The 17,627-nt window shown below is 33.5% G+C and overlaps 1 protein-coding gene across 2 annotated transcripts in view; it reads right to left on the bottom strand.

Annotated features, from left to right (window-relative positions):
• Pcdh11x (protocadherin 11 X-linked) overlaps positions 1-17,627 on the bottom strand; it is a 612,116-nt gene that overhangs the window by 316,825 nt on the left and 277,664 nt on the right. For both annotated transcript variants that reach the window (XM_028853678.2, XM_028853679.2), the window contains exon 4: positions 4,719-4,799. In XM_028853678.2, the coding sequence (XP_028709511.1) occupies positions 4,719-4,799 (81 nt within the window). The remainder of the gene's footprint in view (positions 1-4,718; positions 4,800-17,627) is intronic.

Here is a 17,627-nt window from a genome sequence, read left to right as displayed (position 1 = left end):
GCTGAATAGTTGTATTTATAGTTAGAGACCATTCTATTTATGGCATAAAGCACCTGTCAGTTTTTAAAAAAAGACAAATTCTCTATCTGTATTATGAAATAAAATTAGTTAACATCCATACGTTTGAATGGGACATCAAATAGGAATCTGGATATCAATGACAAAATAGAAAACAGTTTAATTTTAAGATTGAAATTATACATCCAATAGTTTCTATTTTCATTATGGTGATTTCTAAATTCTCCCCTTTAGAAATGATATCATCTTGAAAATGAGCTAGTTCACAAGGAATCATAAACTGTTATTCATAAAACAAATTTTTCCGTTAAAATTTCCAAGGCTAACTACAATGTTTATCAGAACCTAAGCTGAACACATAGATGTTATGAAAGGTGGATGGGGAAATGGGAAAGAAATGAGGGGATTATTTTTCAGAGGATGAAGATAGTATAATTCAGAGGGAGAAGGATAAAGAAAGAAAATAATACTAAGGATATTTGAAAAATCTGCAAGGAAATATTTCATAGGGTTACTTTAGAAAACATTTTCTCTATCTCTCTCTGTGATTGTGTGTGCTTGTGTGTGTGCATGTATGTGTGTGTGTAGTAACAATACTTGCCTTAAGATTCATAAGCACTTTAAGAAAAAAAAAACTCAGTGCCATGCATGCAGGCAGGAAACCTTTCAAGTTGTTGGTCAGTGGACCCAAGATATTCAAATTATGGGCTAGTGTCATTGGTCTTGGTTGCCTCTTGATGTGCCTATGAAGAAAGTTTGAATCACAAAAATAGCCAGCCTGGCGAGATAACCCTAATCATGTAATACTGACACCTATATCTTGGAGGTAACTAAATGCTATCTAATCAGACTTAAAGTCCGCTTAACAGGAGGGAAATCATGGTGATAGGGTAAACCCAGTAAATCTATCCAACTACCTATGGGTGGAGATGTCAGAGACCCTAGAAGATAACCTACCAACATTTTGCTAAACTTATATACTATCCATCTTCTTTCTATATATTTATCTTTATAGCCATAGATATACACAGAGCTCTCATTTTTTATCAAATAAGCATATTTTTTTTCAGCATGAGAGGGCTACTAAGGGGATCTATATTTTCTCAAAATGCAGATAATAAATGACATTGGGAACTCAGTAACAATTGGTACATGTACAGCACAACCCCAACGTCTAGTCTAAGTTTCATGCTTTATAAAATAGAGGTAGAAAGATTGTTACAGACAGAGGAGTAAGATGTCAGCTGTAATTGAATGTCTTAGACATGACAGGTAAGCACTACTCATGAAATTTCAACAATATGGTTGCATAAGAAAGATCTGTATAATTGACATCCTAACTTAAATGGAGAAAATTTCAAAAGGCCCCAAATCCATGATGAAGAGTTACAGGCATTCAGTGTGACAGAAAGGAGAATTAGCTTACTCCAGGGACTAGCCCCTCATAGTTAGTCATTCCCAAGTGGTTGATCCTAACATATATGCATACAAAAACAATAAATAACTCAGTAGTATGTGTGTATGCATGTGTATTTCATAAATATTATATCAATAATAATTAAAGAATAAGAGGAAACAAAATAGACAGTGAGAGGGAGACACAGAAGAAGTTTGAGGGGAGAAGGAGACATAATCAGAAATGATGTAAGTATACTTATATTTGAAATTCTCAAAAAATGAGTTTTTTCAATTGTTATTAGTGATGCTTGTATTTTTAGTAGATACTGATTAACACAGAGATACATAACTGGCCAAGACACAGAAATTAAGACATATAGAATGTGCAGTCCTTATCAGAACACAATTTCTGCAAATCCACCTCCCAAGGCTCAGTGATAATTGTAAAAGCAGGAGCAGATAGAGTGTAAGATCCAGAGGTGAAAGATGATTACAGGGAAACAACGTCTTTTGGGCACAGTGGGGCAGCTGCACATATGAACTCACAGCTTTTGTGACTTTATACCCAAGACCTGTGCAAGTCTGCTTAGACCAAATAACAGCATAAATTTGGGACATGAACATAAAATCCCAGCCCTTCTAGCTTCTGGGAGAGGGAGAGACAGTTTTCTCTACTATCATAGCCCCACATAAGTAGGCCACTCTCCAATGGAAAGCTACACATACAAGAATACTTCAGCAGCACAAACTGGTATGGATGGGGATTGAAAAGACACAAAATTGGTTGAATGGGGAAGGGGGTATATCTGGACAGAGTTGGGGAGTATGAATATAAAGTAAAACTATACATAGGGTGTAATTTACCACTATATGTTATAACTCATTTTAAATGATAAAATTTTCCTGGTAATTTTAAATTAAAGTCTCAAGCAACACAACAACGAATATCAGATAATTAAAGAGACTCAACAAAAAAAGCACCAACAGTATAAAAGTACTTACTTTTCCTGTAGGCATTTTGTGTTTGTTAGCAAATTAAAGCCACAGTATTTTATAACATATCAGTACAATATCGTGAATAGTAACTACCTGGCACCACGAAATGCTTCTTCGTGAGTCTCTTATTTGTGGAGGATAAATGTCTTATTCTGTCTGACTTTTAACTGTGCTTAGCAATAGTAACTTATGTCATAGTGGCAGATGAAATTTTTGGACATTGTAGGACACATTTTGATGTCATGCAGGAGTGGATTTATACATCAATGGGAGAATATTTATCAAATTTTCATGAGTCTGAATCAAATTTAAAGATATAAATGATAAATAAGGTGTACATTTTCTGAATGTTTCTGTTCTGAAGACTTTCAGTTACATCTTTAAGTAATCAATAAACTGATAGTACAACTATGTAATTCCTCTTGGACACAAATATAGTCCAGGTCATGTTATGTTCACAATGTATGTTCAATCCTTAGCAATTTTTTTGAGATGGAACCAGAAGAACGGAAAAATTTGAGAGCTGGAACCTGAAATTTGGTAAAGCATCTAATTTAGACCAGAGCAATTTAAATTTTGTGGAAATTTGAACAGTTACTGATTTGATATTTATATTTAAAATTAATCATTTCTTTCCATGGTGCCCAAATTAATTCTGTAACTCTACACAAAAGTATATTTTAACTATGAGAAATATTGTAGGATATCATTATTATTAAGCAGCATATAGATTTCATAAATTTGCAATGTTTATGTGAAAATAAATAACCATTATTTTTATCTAATGGTTTTGATTTGTGTTTATGTGTCTACATTTTCAGAATTTACATCTCCATTAATGAACTAAAAGACATTTGGAAATAGCTAAATAGAAGACAATGCATGGTAAATTTGGTGTCCAGGTAATTAGATTCTGGACTTTTTCCTTAGTATTTCAAGTGTAGAATTGGTAATTGACTCCAGGACTTGATCTACATACTAGGCAAATATCTGCCACTGAAGTAAAGTATCCTCCACATAGGACTTTATATTATTAACAGTAAATTAGTATGACAGATAAAAACAAACTTCATAGGATGTTAATATCTGATTCTCTGCAGCCTACTTTTTGAATGTACCCTTATAAAAAATCTTAAATTAATTGGCTTGGCTTGTATAATTGTCCTGATTAAAATGAGAAAAAATGTACTTGGAAAATATTTTAAAAAAAAAGCTCAAATGCCTTCTTCCCTGAACTAATTTTAGTGATGTCCACAAAAATTTGACTGACATTAGAACAAATGATGCTATGTTTTTTGCTAAACCTATCTTAATGTTAAATCATATTTTAAAATAGAACAACTCATTTTTCAATCTATGACCCAAGAAATATACTTATTTATAAAACTGATAGTCATTTAACAAACACTTCTAGAAGATTAACTGTAGCTGATTCAGCAGATGAAGTAATATCATCCAATCACACTAGAAAGAATGTATTTACCATTTCATTTTTATCACTGGAGTCCAGCATGAAAATACCTGAAGAAACATGATGGAGCACATATAGAAAAACAGTGATTCCTCATACTATTATAAAATCATTGAAGATGATGAGGGTCAATAAAACTATCCCACTAGAATGAAGGTTGTTAAGATGAGTACACTGAATGAAAGGAATGATCAAGGCTGCCTAAGAATCATGGCCTCTCTTACATTCTCTTGTTCCTATCCTGCTAGTCTCTGGAAAGGCATCTTTCTAGAGGACATTTTTCAAAGAAATGCTATTATCTGAGTCTTTTTCCATAAAATTTTATTGACTAGGGTGGTCTATCAATTAGAAAAGAAGACTTAAATGTCCCTATTAACTTACACTTAATACATCAACTCTTCTTCTGAGAAATGTTACTTTAGGAACTTTAAGCTGCATAACAAACTGAACTTGGACATTACTGAAGTTCTGTTCAGTATCTTGCCACCCCTTGTTTTATCTACCACAAAGCTCAGAGGAACGTTGTTACTCATTGGTTTCTGTTTTTGTTATTCATTCAGTTTTCATAAAATTTATTCCAATTCTGAAATTACACACACTTCTCCCATTTCTTTCTTCTCCATGAACAAAGTTTAAACTTGGAACATTTTATCATTCTTTGAATTTTCATATATTATGTGTTATACACTAGCAAGTTGATGTGCCATTCTGTCTGTTTATCTGTATATTCTTAATTTGTTTTAATAGACCCAAATATTGTAACTTAGGAAGGAAAGTTTGAAGTTGCATGCAAAAGACAAAGGGAGTAAATATTAAAAGCATGTCTTTTTCATACCTGTGGATGAGGATGAGTCCAGATTTCCACAGTTGTTACTTCTTTCATGGGGGTACGAGATCGTACCACCTCCTTCATTGTCTTTGTAAAGGAAGAAAAAGAGTATTTAAGCCACTTATTCAACATAAAACAAATGCACTTACATGCACACAAATGCGCACAGACATTGTATGCAAGGAAATAAGAAAATTGTCTCTTTTTAGAAATAATATTTTCCATAACAAATGAGTTATTATGAGTTACAACATGCTGACTCTTCCAGGTCCTAAAAATAAAGTGTGAAACAGACAACACTTTTCTTTCTCATAGAGCTTACACGCAAATGTAATGCACTTGTTTGTTTTATTCTCAGCATCTGAACAAATGTGTGAAGGATAACTTAATCTATTTAAGTCAAACTTTAAGTTGGAGAGAATGTCAATCTAGTATTTCTGTAATTCAATGACTTCAAGAGTTATGTTAACTGATTTTACTATTGTCTAAAATTAAAATCTGTCTTGTGTGTGCTATGAAAATGTATATCTGCCCTGTGTCATATAAAAACATTCAGTGTATGCAATAAACTCCAAAAGGATTTATGAACTAATGGACAAATCCTAATCTATCATGCCTGAACATTGATCAATATCTGGAAAAGAAGGAAGCTTTGTAATCCATTTAATTTGTTTTTCTTATAAAATATATGCTCTGTCTTTAAAACATTACATGCACATGATATATGTTTTCACTATGTATGATTTTAGGTAATGCATTAAAATGATGACTAAAAGTAACAAGTTCATCAGCAAAAGGAAGAACAATTTAAAAGAATTAAAAATAATACAAGCCAGTGTCTGGTGGATGCTTACATGCAAAAGTAGTGTAGCTGAGTTCTGTCACGGTTCTTAGATCATGGTCTTATGATTTTGTGATGCTGAATACTACACTACAAATTAAAATGATGGTGCTACTACTTGCTAGGGTTTTGTGTGCTACGTGTATCATTTCACTGTGACATTTTAATTTATTTATTGTATTTTTTTTGTATTTCCATGCCATACTCTACACATGTACACACAAAAAAAAAAAAAAAGAAAAAAAAGATTTGGATCATGACATTTTAATGCAATTTGGTAAGAATTATTTTACTATCAGTTAAAGGTCAACTCATGTTTATTATGAAGGGATACCATTGCAGTCACATAAAAGACACATAACATGTTATTATTACTAGACTAAACAGTTATCACCATTTGTCAACTCACAGAAACACAGCAACCATGAATATCATCAGTCAAAATGTAACACCACATCATAGCAGATTTTTCTTACGGAAAAATAAAATTACGTAAACGATATAAGGCTACCAGCAAAATATGTATTTAAAAAACTCATATATAAACTAGTCAAACAATATTTATTAGTGCCTGTTTGCTTACAGAATCTCATAAAATGTATCCAGAAAAAGTAAACTTGAGATTAGTATGTTGGAAAGTTTAGTTACATAAAAAGTTATGGATATTAAGACATTAAGTATAAGGGGGAATTTGGAAAATAAGGAAAATGGCTTGGATTGTGTTTCATTGCCTCTCCATCAGTTAACAGATATTACCAACAATAAATATTTGTTCATTATGTGATGAAGCAATATTAAATTTTAAAAGATTAAATATTTGCCCATATTAATTATTCCCATGAACAAAAAGAGTCTAGAATACTCTTAAAGATGATGAATAACATTAACTGTTATGACTAAGGAATGGCAGAATATATGGGGCAGGAAGGAGTCCATTTAATAAAAAAAAATTGTAAAAATATATGGTATTCAATGTGTAGTTTCTGTATCAATACTTTATTGGACATATTTTAATCTGTCATTTGTTATTGAAACAGTAGAATCAATATTGAACATTCTTGTAAACTGAATCATCATGACTTTGTAAATTTTGATCAAAATTGGAGTTTGTGTAGCTCAACTCACCATACCAAACAAGCATTTGAATGAATTAACAACTACAAAGATTTATGTAGTTATTTTGAGCTTGATGCTGAGATCACAATTTTACTGAATGAAAAGAAAGCATTCATTACTACTACCAAACAATGAATCACACTGCAAAATATTTTTTCTATGTACTTGACATTTCTTAATAAATCAAACTACAAGTACAAGGTAAAACAGTGTTTATATATGAAACTTAAACTACAGTAAAGGCATTTTGACAAGTAAAGTGCTTCAAATAACAAGTCTTGTCAAATTCATTTATAGACTCCAGTGCTATCAAAAATTTAAAATAGGAAGAAAGATCTCCATCCCCACACAAATTTCAACTGAGTTATGACAAATATGCAAGTGAGGACATTTACTTAACCTGTAATTGAAAACAATTAATCTTCAATGTAATGAGAAGCTAAGTGGATAAATCAAGAAATTAACCTAATACTTTTTTTCATATGCCATCCAAAAAACTAAAATCATTAATATATATTGACACTGAAGTTCATCTCTAGTTATCTGTGCATGAAGACACTTTAGAGCTGAGATGAAAAAGTTAATTTACTGCCTATATCACAGTGGAGTTTTGCTCTATTTAACCTTGCTTGCATGGCACCAATACAAGTTTTGGTGGAAATTCTTTTGTCTTTGATAATACAAATATGTTCACTCCTTTAAAGGAAAATATTGCAGAAAACTCAACTACAGAAACAGGAAAAGAAATTCTGTAACCTAAGGCAAGTATGTAAGCTAAGCAAAAAAATATTCTGGAATTTAGCTGCAGAGGATAGGTAGAAATTTTTGTTTCTTTTTTTTATTTTAAGAGAAGAGAGTATATTTCAAATAAAAAGGAAAACAGTGTATTGAAGATGATTATAATGCCAGAACTGTACCAGGATGGTAAGACAATTGTATGCAAAAATGAACTAAGTATGTACCTTAGATGGACCTGCAAATTAGGCCAGAAACTTTATACTTGAAGCAAACTTGTGAGATTTTCATGACTGAAAAATCAGCTCTCGCTAAAGATTCTGAGTATACGTACACTCAGGAGTCACATTTAATTAAAAATTAAAACAAGTATATTTGAGTTTTTGTATGCATATTTAAAAGATTTAATTTAAACAAAATCTACTGATTGTTAGTAGCTAAATGTATGTTTGGGCATCGAACAGTTAAATACACAATGCTAAATTAAAATGTCCATTGAATTAAGTAAAGATGGCATATTTTAAGTTTAAACATTTAAAGTAGAATGTGTGAATATATGTTGTCTAGTTAACTTAGCATATTACATATTACACGTTCGTATTTAAGAATCAGAAAAAAATTATTGAAAACAATTTGGGCAAACATACTATCGAAAAGGTCAAGTAAGACCCACATACTTGCAAGTGTTCTGTGACTATTCTTTTCCCTCTCAGCAAAGGCTCCCAGTTAAAGAATGAGAAAAGCATGTCACAGAATAGCTTCAAAAAAAAACTGCAGATTTTTCTGTAATGCAAATGAGACAAACTGTAATTATTGAAACTATAGTACTTAAATGCATTGTTTAACTGCTTTAGGAAAACTAAATATGGTTGATCCACGACATCTGAGAAATGAAATAGAGATTTGCATTTTTGTTCTTTATATGTACCATGTACCAAACTAATTTGCATCTTTCCTTTTATGGTATTAAGTGTCAAACTGTCAAGAAAAGAGTAATGATTTAAAATAATCAGTCTTCATAGATTTAAGACTCATTTTAATCCAGTTCATAAGAAGAGAGAATTCAGTGCCAGTGATCTTTGAAAACTGTTCTTGGCATTATTCTTAATAATAAAGATAAAATTTCAAAGAGAACGATGGGAAGATATTGAATATTATTATTACTCCTGAATTAGAGATTACTAGTTCTTAGCTTAGACATTAGAAAATAATCTAATATTGTGCAAAATTGAACTGTTTCATCAGCAATGCCTCTTTACCTGAAGAAATAGGCAAACATGAAAAATGTGATTGGCTCTATAATCTCTCACTTAAAAATCCTGAAATTCCAAGAGTGAAAAATTGGTCTAGAATTTACTTTTGCTGGTTTAAATGAGATGCACTACCCCATAATTCTCAGGCATTTGAATACTTGATTCCAAGTTGGTAGCTCTTTGGAGAGGATTAGGTGTCCTCTTGTTGGAAGTATGACAACAGGGGCAGAATTTGTGGTTGCAAAATGACTCCACCCCTTTTATTAAGGCTCTTCAAGGCAACCCAATATGAGGAATAGGTTCCCAAAAGGCAGCCAAAAGTGTTGGGACAGCCTCTGCTCCCACTGTTAGAATTCCCCCAAGTAAACCAAGCTAACACAGTCTCTCTCACACACACCAAATATATATATATATATATATAGAGAGAGAGAGAGAGAGTGAGTGAGTGAGCCTAGGAGAGTCCCCTGCAGGTTCTTATGAGCTAAGTTAGTTGATTCTTTGGGGTTTCATATGATGTCCTTTACCCCTCAGCTCATACAACCCTTCCTCCCTTTCTTCCTCAGGATTGCCCAGGCACAGACTAATGGTTAGCTGTAGGTCTCTGTGTCTGTTTCCATCAGTTACTGAATGAAATTTATTTGATGACTTCTTGGTCCCAGGGCAACTTAATTCACCATGTTTTGTTGATATCCATGGAAGGGCTGCCCTTTTCTGAACAGAACCTGAGGAGGAGTGGATGTGGGGGGGCTCAGAAGTAGGAGGGGAGATGGGATGGAAGAAGAGGAGGGAGGGAAAACTGGTTGGGATGCAAAATAAATGAATAAATTTAATTAATAATAATAGTAATTAAAAGACTCCTGCCATCCCTATTGTGGTCTCAGTTTCTGGCTTGTGGTTTGATCATTCAGCTGCAGATCAGGCTTCCTGCTGCCTGCTTCCACTGTTTTGTCAACATGAACTCTAGCTCTCTGGAGCCATAAGACCAATCTGAACTCTTCTTTATACAAGTAGACTTTGCCATGGTAGTATTACTGCAATAGAAAATTGACTAAGATATAATGTAATTTTTTCATTGAGAAATTGGTTAATGAATTTATTTAGCATATGTTCAAAATTCTACTAACTAGCCCTTTTCCTACCCACCAAACCCCTATCAAGTAGTTGATTTTTGGCTCAGCTTTCCTTCACAGAACTGTGCTTTAGCTCTAAATGTATAGCTTTGTGATAAATGAAGTAAATATAATCTTTATCCAAATGATTTAATCTCTCAGAGAAGTGTTAAGAAACTATTACCTATGGCCTAAAAGAGTAAAAGTTATTTACTAAGAGGAACTGTCTTGAAAACAAAACAAAAAAAGCAACATAACCGAAATTAAAAAGCAAGATATTTTGATGAACATTTCAAATTTGGGAAGTCTTGCTACTCTTCTCTGTGGTTTCCTAGAATTTGGGATTTAGTCAGGTGAATCATTAAGTACATTCCTCTATCTGACTCATCAGAGAGCTACTGGGCAGAATATACTCGAACTGACTTTGCAATTTTTCAATATAATATTCTAAAATATTTTTATTAATCTTTGAGCATTTGACATAGTGTATTTTGTTCATCATATATCTCCATTCTTCCTCTTAATTACTCCTAGATCAACTCTCTACATCATCTCCAATATTCATGTCCTTTTTTAAAAGAAACACATGGAGTCAAATTTGTGCTATCTGTATATACATCCATATTTCCTGAGCCTTGTATGAGAGAAATGTGTTATAGACACATAATTTTATGGCTGAGAATTCCACAGACACTTATTCTCTACACTTGGACCAGTTGTGAGTTTCTGCATTAACAGCCATTCACTACATAGACAGAGTTATCTAATGATATCTGAGAGCTATACTAACATATGGGTACAGAAATACAAGTTTAGAGGCATGTAGATATCTTGTCCACTTAAAAAAATATAATAGTAGGTTCATGAACTTGCCATCCATAAGGTTAGGTCAGATTTGGAGTCACAAACATACATTTCCTCCTGTGGAATGGGCCTAAAATCTAATCAGACAGCAGCAATTGGTCATCCCTACAACATTTGTGCTATTATTGTATCCCTTGAGATATCTTACCAAATTTGCAAAATATAATTTTAGCTTGCAGAATACATAGCAGAGTAGGGTTACTGTTAATGTTTCTTCTGTAGAAGACAAAAATGGCAACCTTTAATACTCTGAATGTTAACCCAAAAGAAAGAAGCTACCCATTCAGTATCACTTTTATTTCTACATGTCCTGTGATCAAAGTAAATGGTATCTTCAGCAATGTGGTCTTGGTATCAAGTCCTGCCACTCAACCAAGAGCAATCACAATAGACAATATTATTCTGGGGGTCTCAGGTACATCCTTAACCCACAATTGAAGAAGAGGCATCCCACACCTGGTACTGGGTATTCATTTGGATATAATTAACACTATTAGTCATTTTTGAAAAATCAGTCTCCATTCACAAACACAGATACACACACACACACACACACACACACACACACACACAAACACATGTGAGTTTATTTTAAGTGGTGCTATTCTATATAGGATATAATGGTCCTTCCTGAAATCATAAGTTAATTTTGTAAATATCTTAAGAAATATCAAATACACCATTTCTTTTATTATGAATTTTTGTTGCTTAAATATAATGTTAGAAAATCATGATCAAAATAAGATTATGACACTTCTGGTAGCATTTTGAGCTTTATACACTCAAAATATAGCAAAAAGAGAATCCAGACAGGCTTTAATGTAGTTAGTGATTAGGATTATTTCTAGCAGGCTTTCTCTTAGAAATATAAGCATGTTGCCATTTTCTAGATAATCATTTCCACTCTAAGAATCTTAAATTTTACAGAAATGTGACAGCCCCCCAACAACAGTCACAGTCATCACTTTATTTTAGACACCAATGAATCTATATCAATTTAACTGATAACATTATTGTTATTCTATAGACATATACTTGACATATGGACTGATTTTGGAAAAAAAAGTCTTCTAAAGCAAACATATCAGACATATTTTGGTGGTCTCATATACTATCTAATAAAATGATGTAGAAATTATACTTATAAAAATGTGAATACACATTACTTATAACTAACATATAACTCCTTCATTAATTAAGTCACTGGTTTTATCATGAACATTATATACATAAATATGGGAAAGTTAACAGATATATAATACATAATTGACACTTTTATATAAAGAATTTATACTAGAATGATTTGTACTAAAAACTTTAATTTACAAAAATCTTTTAATTTTTATCATAAACTTCAATTCATGCTTTTCAATTGTAGAAAATATACTGTAGACATTTCCTAAAATCAAAAGAACAAACAACTAAACCCTGTTGTGTAGCATTTTCATTCCAAATTGAAACATTTAATCCTGCAGGGAAGCTCCTTTAAGACAGAAGGCAAACAACTCAAAATAGCTGATCAGATTCACTAGGTCCAACCCTCCCAAGACTTATTGATAGACTGCTTAGAGTCACTCTTAGAAAAACCAAGCTGTGAAGTCTCTGAGATCAGAAGAGCCCTGAGAACAAAGTAGAAGTTGTTCAAGCTGCCTGGAAAAGGTTTAGACTAACAGAGTCAATGGGAAAGGACATTCTCCAGCCTGTAGAGCTGTCTGGAGACTGAGAAATATGCTACAGGTCCCCAGCTTTGGTAAGCTGTCACCTCTGCTGGGGTGGGCTTTTGTAATGCAAAGGTCTTTGAGTAATTTCTGCTCCTGTGAGTAACCACTTATTCTTATTTCTGTAAGTAAATCCAATAAAACCCATTGACTGGTTCACGAAATTGGACTTTGGTAATGTCATGGGCTCTCTATCTGGTGTAAATATACATGTGCAGTGAATGCTCAAGAAAAGATTTCTTGCACAAATACCATTAGTCAATCCTTTTCTTCTTAAAGTCTTCTTCCATGCCTTTGACCACTTATTGCACTGTCTTCATTTAAAGTTACCTAGAGTAATGTAATCCTATAAACTTAATTTTTGAAAGGACAGATAATAAAATATACAATGTATAAATGTTTCTGTTTCTCTGATTTTTCAATGTTCACCCCAATACCTGGCTCCCAGTTTGTTTGTTTTGTTTTTGTTTTTGTTTTTATTTTATATTCTAATTTAATTTTACATATAGGCCACAGATTCCCCTGTCCTACCTCCCCCCCCCCGCCTCCCCTCAAACCACCCCCCATTCCCATCTCCTCCAGGGCAACGACTCCTCTGGAGATTCAGTTCAGCCTGGTAGATTCAGTTGTGGCAGGTGCAGTCCCCTCCTCCCTTCACCCAGGCTGAGCAAATTGTCCCTGCATAGGCCCCAGGTTCCAAACAGTCAGCTCATGCACTAAAGACAGGTCCTGGTCCCATGGCCTGGGGGCCTCCCAAACAGTTCAAGCTAATCAACTGTCTCACTTACTCAGAGGGCCTGATCCAGCTGAGGGCTCCTCAGCTATTGGTTCATAGTTCATGTGTTTCCACTAGTTTGGCTATTTGTCCCTGTGCTTTTTCCAGTCATGGTCTCAACAACTCTCACTTATACAGTCCCTCCTCTTTCTCACTGATTGGACTCCTAGAGCTCCACCTGGGGCCTGGCTGTGGATCTCTGCATCCACTTCCATCAGTCATTGGATGAGAGTTCTACCATGACAGTTAGGGTGTTTGGCCATCTAATCAACAAAGTAGGTCAGTTCTTGTTTTCTCTCGACCATTGCCAGTAGTCTATTGCAGAGGTATCTTTGTGGATTTCTGGAGACCTCTCTATTACTTTGCTCCTTCCTATTCCCATGAGGACTTCATTTATCATGGTCTCTCTTTCCTTGTTCTCCCTCTCTGTTCTTGATTCAGCTGGGATCTTACACTCCCCTAAGCTCTCTTTTCCTCGACCCTTGCCCTTCATTAACCCCTCTCATGTCCAGTTTGCTCATGTAGATCTCATCCATTTCTCTGTTGTTGGGTGGTCCCTCTATCTTTCTTACAGTTCTCTTTACTAGGTAGCCTCCCTGGAGTTGTGAGTAGCAGTCTAAACAGACTTTGTTTTATATCTAGTTTTTATTAATAAGACCTTTTAAGATTCATGCTACATTTCTAAGAGAGTTGTCTTCATCAAAGCCACAAAGATAAGGTCTTAGAAAATGAAGATGGATTACTCCAATGACTTATCCAGTAGTTTCAAGAAAATTTTCAGTTCCTCTGAAGTGGTATGACATCTTAAGAAAATGCATGTTGGGGTAGATAGAAGGCTTACTTTTAAGAGTACTAGCTGTTCTTGCAAAGGACCAAGATTCAATTCCAAACATCCACTTGATAGCATACAACCATCTCTAACTCCAGTTCCAGGTTTTCCAATGCCCGCTTCTGATTTCCATACATACACTTAGGCAAACACACACACATAAATTGAATATGTATTTCTTAAAAAATAAAATGCAAAACTTTCTTTTGAATATAGAGAGAGCCAAGAGAAATGTATCAAAAAGTTAAAGATTAATTTGGATGGATTCCAAAGTTTCTGCCCAAAGCAAAATGCTGTTTTGAACTTGTCTTCAAGAGTAACAAATTCATCAGGTAGGAAGTCAATAATCTAGAATCACTTAATTAGAACTTTTATGTTAGTCATCAAAGTCACCAAGTGTGGGCACATGCACGTGTTTGTGTGTGTGTGTGTGTGTGTGTGTGTGTGTGTGTGTGTGTGTGTGTGTGTAAATGTCTATGCTATTATAGAAACAGGAATATTATAAAAGGGAAAGGTTGTGAATTAACACTAAGAAAGCTCAAAGGTTTAACAAAACCTAAGATTTGCCAGATGGTTTGCTACCAGATTGTAAAATTTGAAACTAATCTTCACTTAAGAGTTTTAATGGTTGTATCCCTCTTTGAAAGCCTCTGCTCTTATGCTAGGATGATTCTGAAAAATTATAGATCAGGGTTTCAAGAACAGCTTCTGCGAACAGTCTCCTTAAGTCACAGCTAAACTGAGCAAGAAGATTACATGTTATTACGATGTAGCACAGCAGGATTTTTCCCCAGAAAACATAATGATGTGAAAAAGGATAAAGTTATCACTCTCTTCAAAGAGGTCGTCCATACAAGCACTGAAGAACAATGCATTTCACAAAGATTATCCAGAGATGCTGAAAGGTTCACATTGAAAAGGCTCTTTCTTATTGTTTCTATAAAGGACTCTGATCCTGAAAAGCCTCCAGAACTACACAATGATCATGCATCTCAGTAAGGACACATGGAGAAGTAAGTAAAAATGGTTCTTGTATAATGAATATCATAATGAACAAGATTCACATGACAAGGCACAAAAGGCACTTCTCAACCATGAATATTTGATAAAGGAATATTAAAGTCATATAACATCTATGGTTTTATCCTTTCAATATGTACATACTAGGTATAAAGAAGCCTCATTTGATTTCTTGTCCTAAGGAAAACTCTCATGGGAAGTTGCTGTTTTGAATGTTATCTGCTTTATTCAAGGATGTTATTTGGATTGAATTTTTTAACTTTTTTATTGTTTGAGAAATTCATACATGCATTTAACATTTTTCCATCAAATCTACTCCCATTCCCTTCCTTCAAAATTTCTCCTTGCTACACCAACCACATTCACTCCCAATTTAATGCATTCTTTAAAAAAATAAAAATTAAAACACTCTGTGTCAACTTAATTTACCCTGTATTTGGATGTATGTAGGACTATCCACTAGGGCATGATAAATGTCTCAGGGACTGCATAGCTGAAGAGAACTGACCTAGATTGAATTATTGACAGTGTAGGTTGTACCACATGAAGTCCTCATTGTCACTATGACAACTTAATTTTGTAAGTACATGGACACAGATAAATATAATTATACACATTATAAAACAAATACACTCCTTCGCTATTTAAAACACTGATTAATATTGCTTGCTAATGCCATGGAGGCTCTAGTGCAAGAAAAGCCATCCATGTTCTTATCTGGCTGTGAATTCTATAAACAATATCAACCCTTCAGGCAAGATTCATCCACTGGTGGCACAACTATTATGGTGGCACCTAATCATGCTTTGATAGGGTTTGAGGACTGCTCTACAGGAGAGAATGGTGTTTGGTAATATAAAGCAATCCGATGCCCATAGTTAAATAGTAGGTCCTAGGGGAACTTATAATATAAAGTTGTTTAATTAAAGCAATATGACACTAAACTGCCCACTTAAATACCTATGATTATACTCAGAAAAATTGTGCAAACAGCCTCATCAAGAGAAGTATCCTTTTTTTTTTTTTTTTTTTTTCAGTGAGCTGTAGTGGATACAGAAACTCATGGCAGTTCAGAATACTGAGAATCACTGTCAGTTGAATACTTAGTCATAAAAAGTAAATTTGTACTATTGCTTCTAAGGCCCCTGAAATGCTACAAAACAAGGGACAGAAATAAAGTAAGAACCAAAAGATAAGGATAGGGGCTACAAACTATTTTATTTGAGGAATGACGTGTTCAGTGGGATGGTGATCAGATAGCAGTTATGCCTGTCTACACTGGGTGGTCATAAGCCTGATCTTAATCATTCAAGCACATATAGAGTAAGGGCCTATGGATAACCCTTTACTCTGAGTAGTTCACCTTAGTCTGAACCAATGACTACATACAAATTCTATGGGAAAGGAAGTCATTGCCTTTATTTGTGTACCAAAGATGAAGCCTTGTGATTCTAATGGATAGTTCTAAATCAATGGTCATATAGACAGCTGGGATTAAACACAGTGGCTCAAAAATCAAACAAAAATACTAAGTGTAAAGAACATGGAACCTTGACAGGAGGAGGAGGAGGGAAATATAGTATGGTGGGAGAAATATTAACTAGAATTGATTATGTTAGTGTATAAAACTTTAAAATAAGAAAATTTAATGTCTTACATATAAAATTTGATTGCTAAACATAAATTACTATGATTCATTAGTGCATATCATTGCATTGGTAATGAACTAACTTAAGATGATTTGTACTGATGTTATGCATATCTTTTGGTAAATATAATTTATTTAGATAAAAATTTGAAGAATATGCATTTTGAGTATATGAAAGACTTTCATATGACAGTGACATGTCTAGTTCTCAAGAGATTTTCTTAGAATATCCAACAAACCAATCACAGATCCCCCTGTGATTGGTATGTAAAATGAATACAAAAAGAGTTCATAAAAAAAGAATTCCAATAAATCATGTGCTGAGGAAGCATTTTAACATGAATTGTCCCAGTATCTACTTTATTAGCTGAAATTCTGGACAGAGCAACTAAATCTAAATGAATAAACATGAAAAGGCTCACAAATATAATTAGTAGAAAGAAAAAGTTGATTGTCTAAATGTGAATAAACTCAACTTCCATCATATGCAATTGTTTAAAGTAGCTATGGAAAGGGCAAATAATTCAATCTCAATAACAATATAATAGTTTTTATATTTGCTTAATTATAGTAAAGTTACCTTGATCCAGAGAAAGAATACCAAACAAATGTAAATACAGAATTAATTTTACAAGGGTATGAAAATTAGTACTAGCTGTTTTTGCATTGGTTTTTAATAAATAAAATAATTTAATATTATATTATTTTTGTAGTAGATTTTCCATAATTGAAAATCTAGACTGAATCTCTTTCATTGAATTTGTAGCAAATTAATTAATGAGATTCATTGGAATTTTCTTTAAATATAAATGCACAATGCCATACACTATATGAAGAGAATATTGAAATGGTTGAGGAAGATGGATTTGTTGAAGGTTATTTTTGTCAAGGGAGAATTCAGTTGCCATACAGTGTTGTCTGGTCCAGGAATTACAGAAATAAAAGAAATTAAGAGCAAAAGTTTCTATCTATTATTTCTTACTGCTTTACTAACCCTAATTTTGACA

This window comes from Peromyscus leucopus, chromosome X (assembly GCF_004664715.2).
Source record: "Peromyscus leucopus breed LL Stock chromosome X, UCI_PerLeu_2.1, whole genome shotgun sequence".
Taxonomy (NCBI): domain Eukaryota; kingdom Metazoa; phylum Chordata; class Mammalia; order Rodentia; family Cricetidae; genus Peromyscus; species Peromyscus leucopus.
This window is presented reverse-complemented; position numbering and strand designations above follow the sequence as displayed.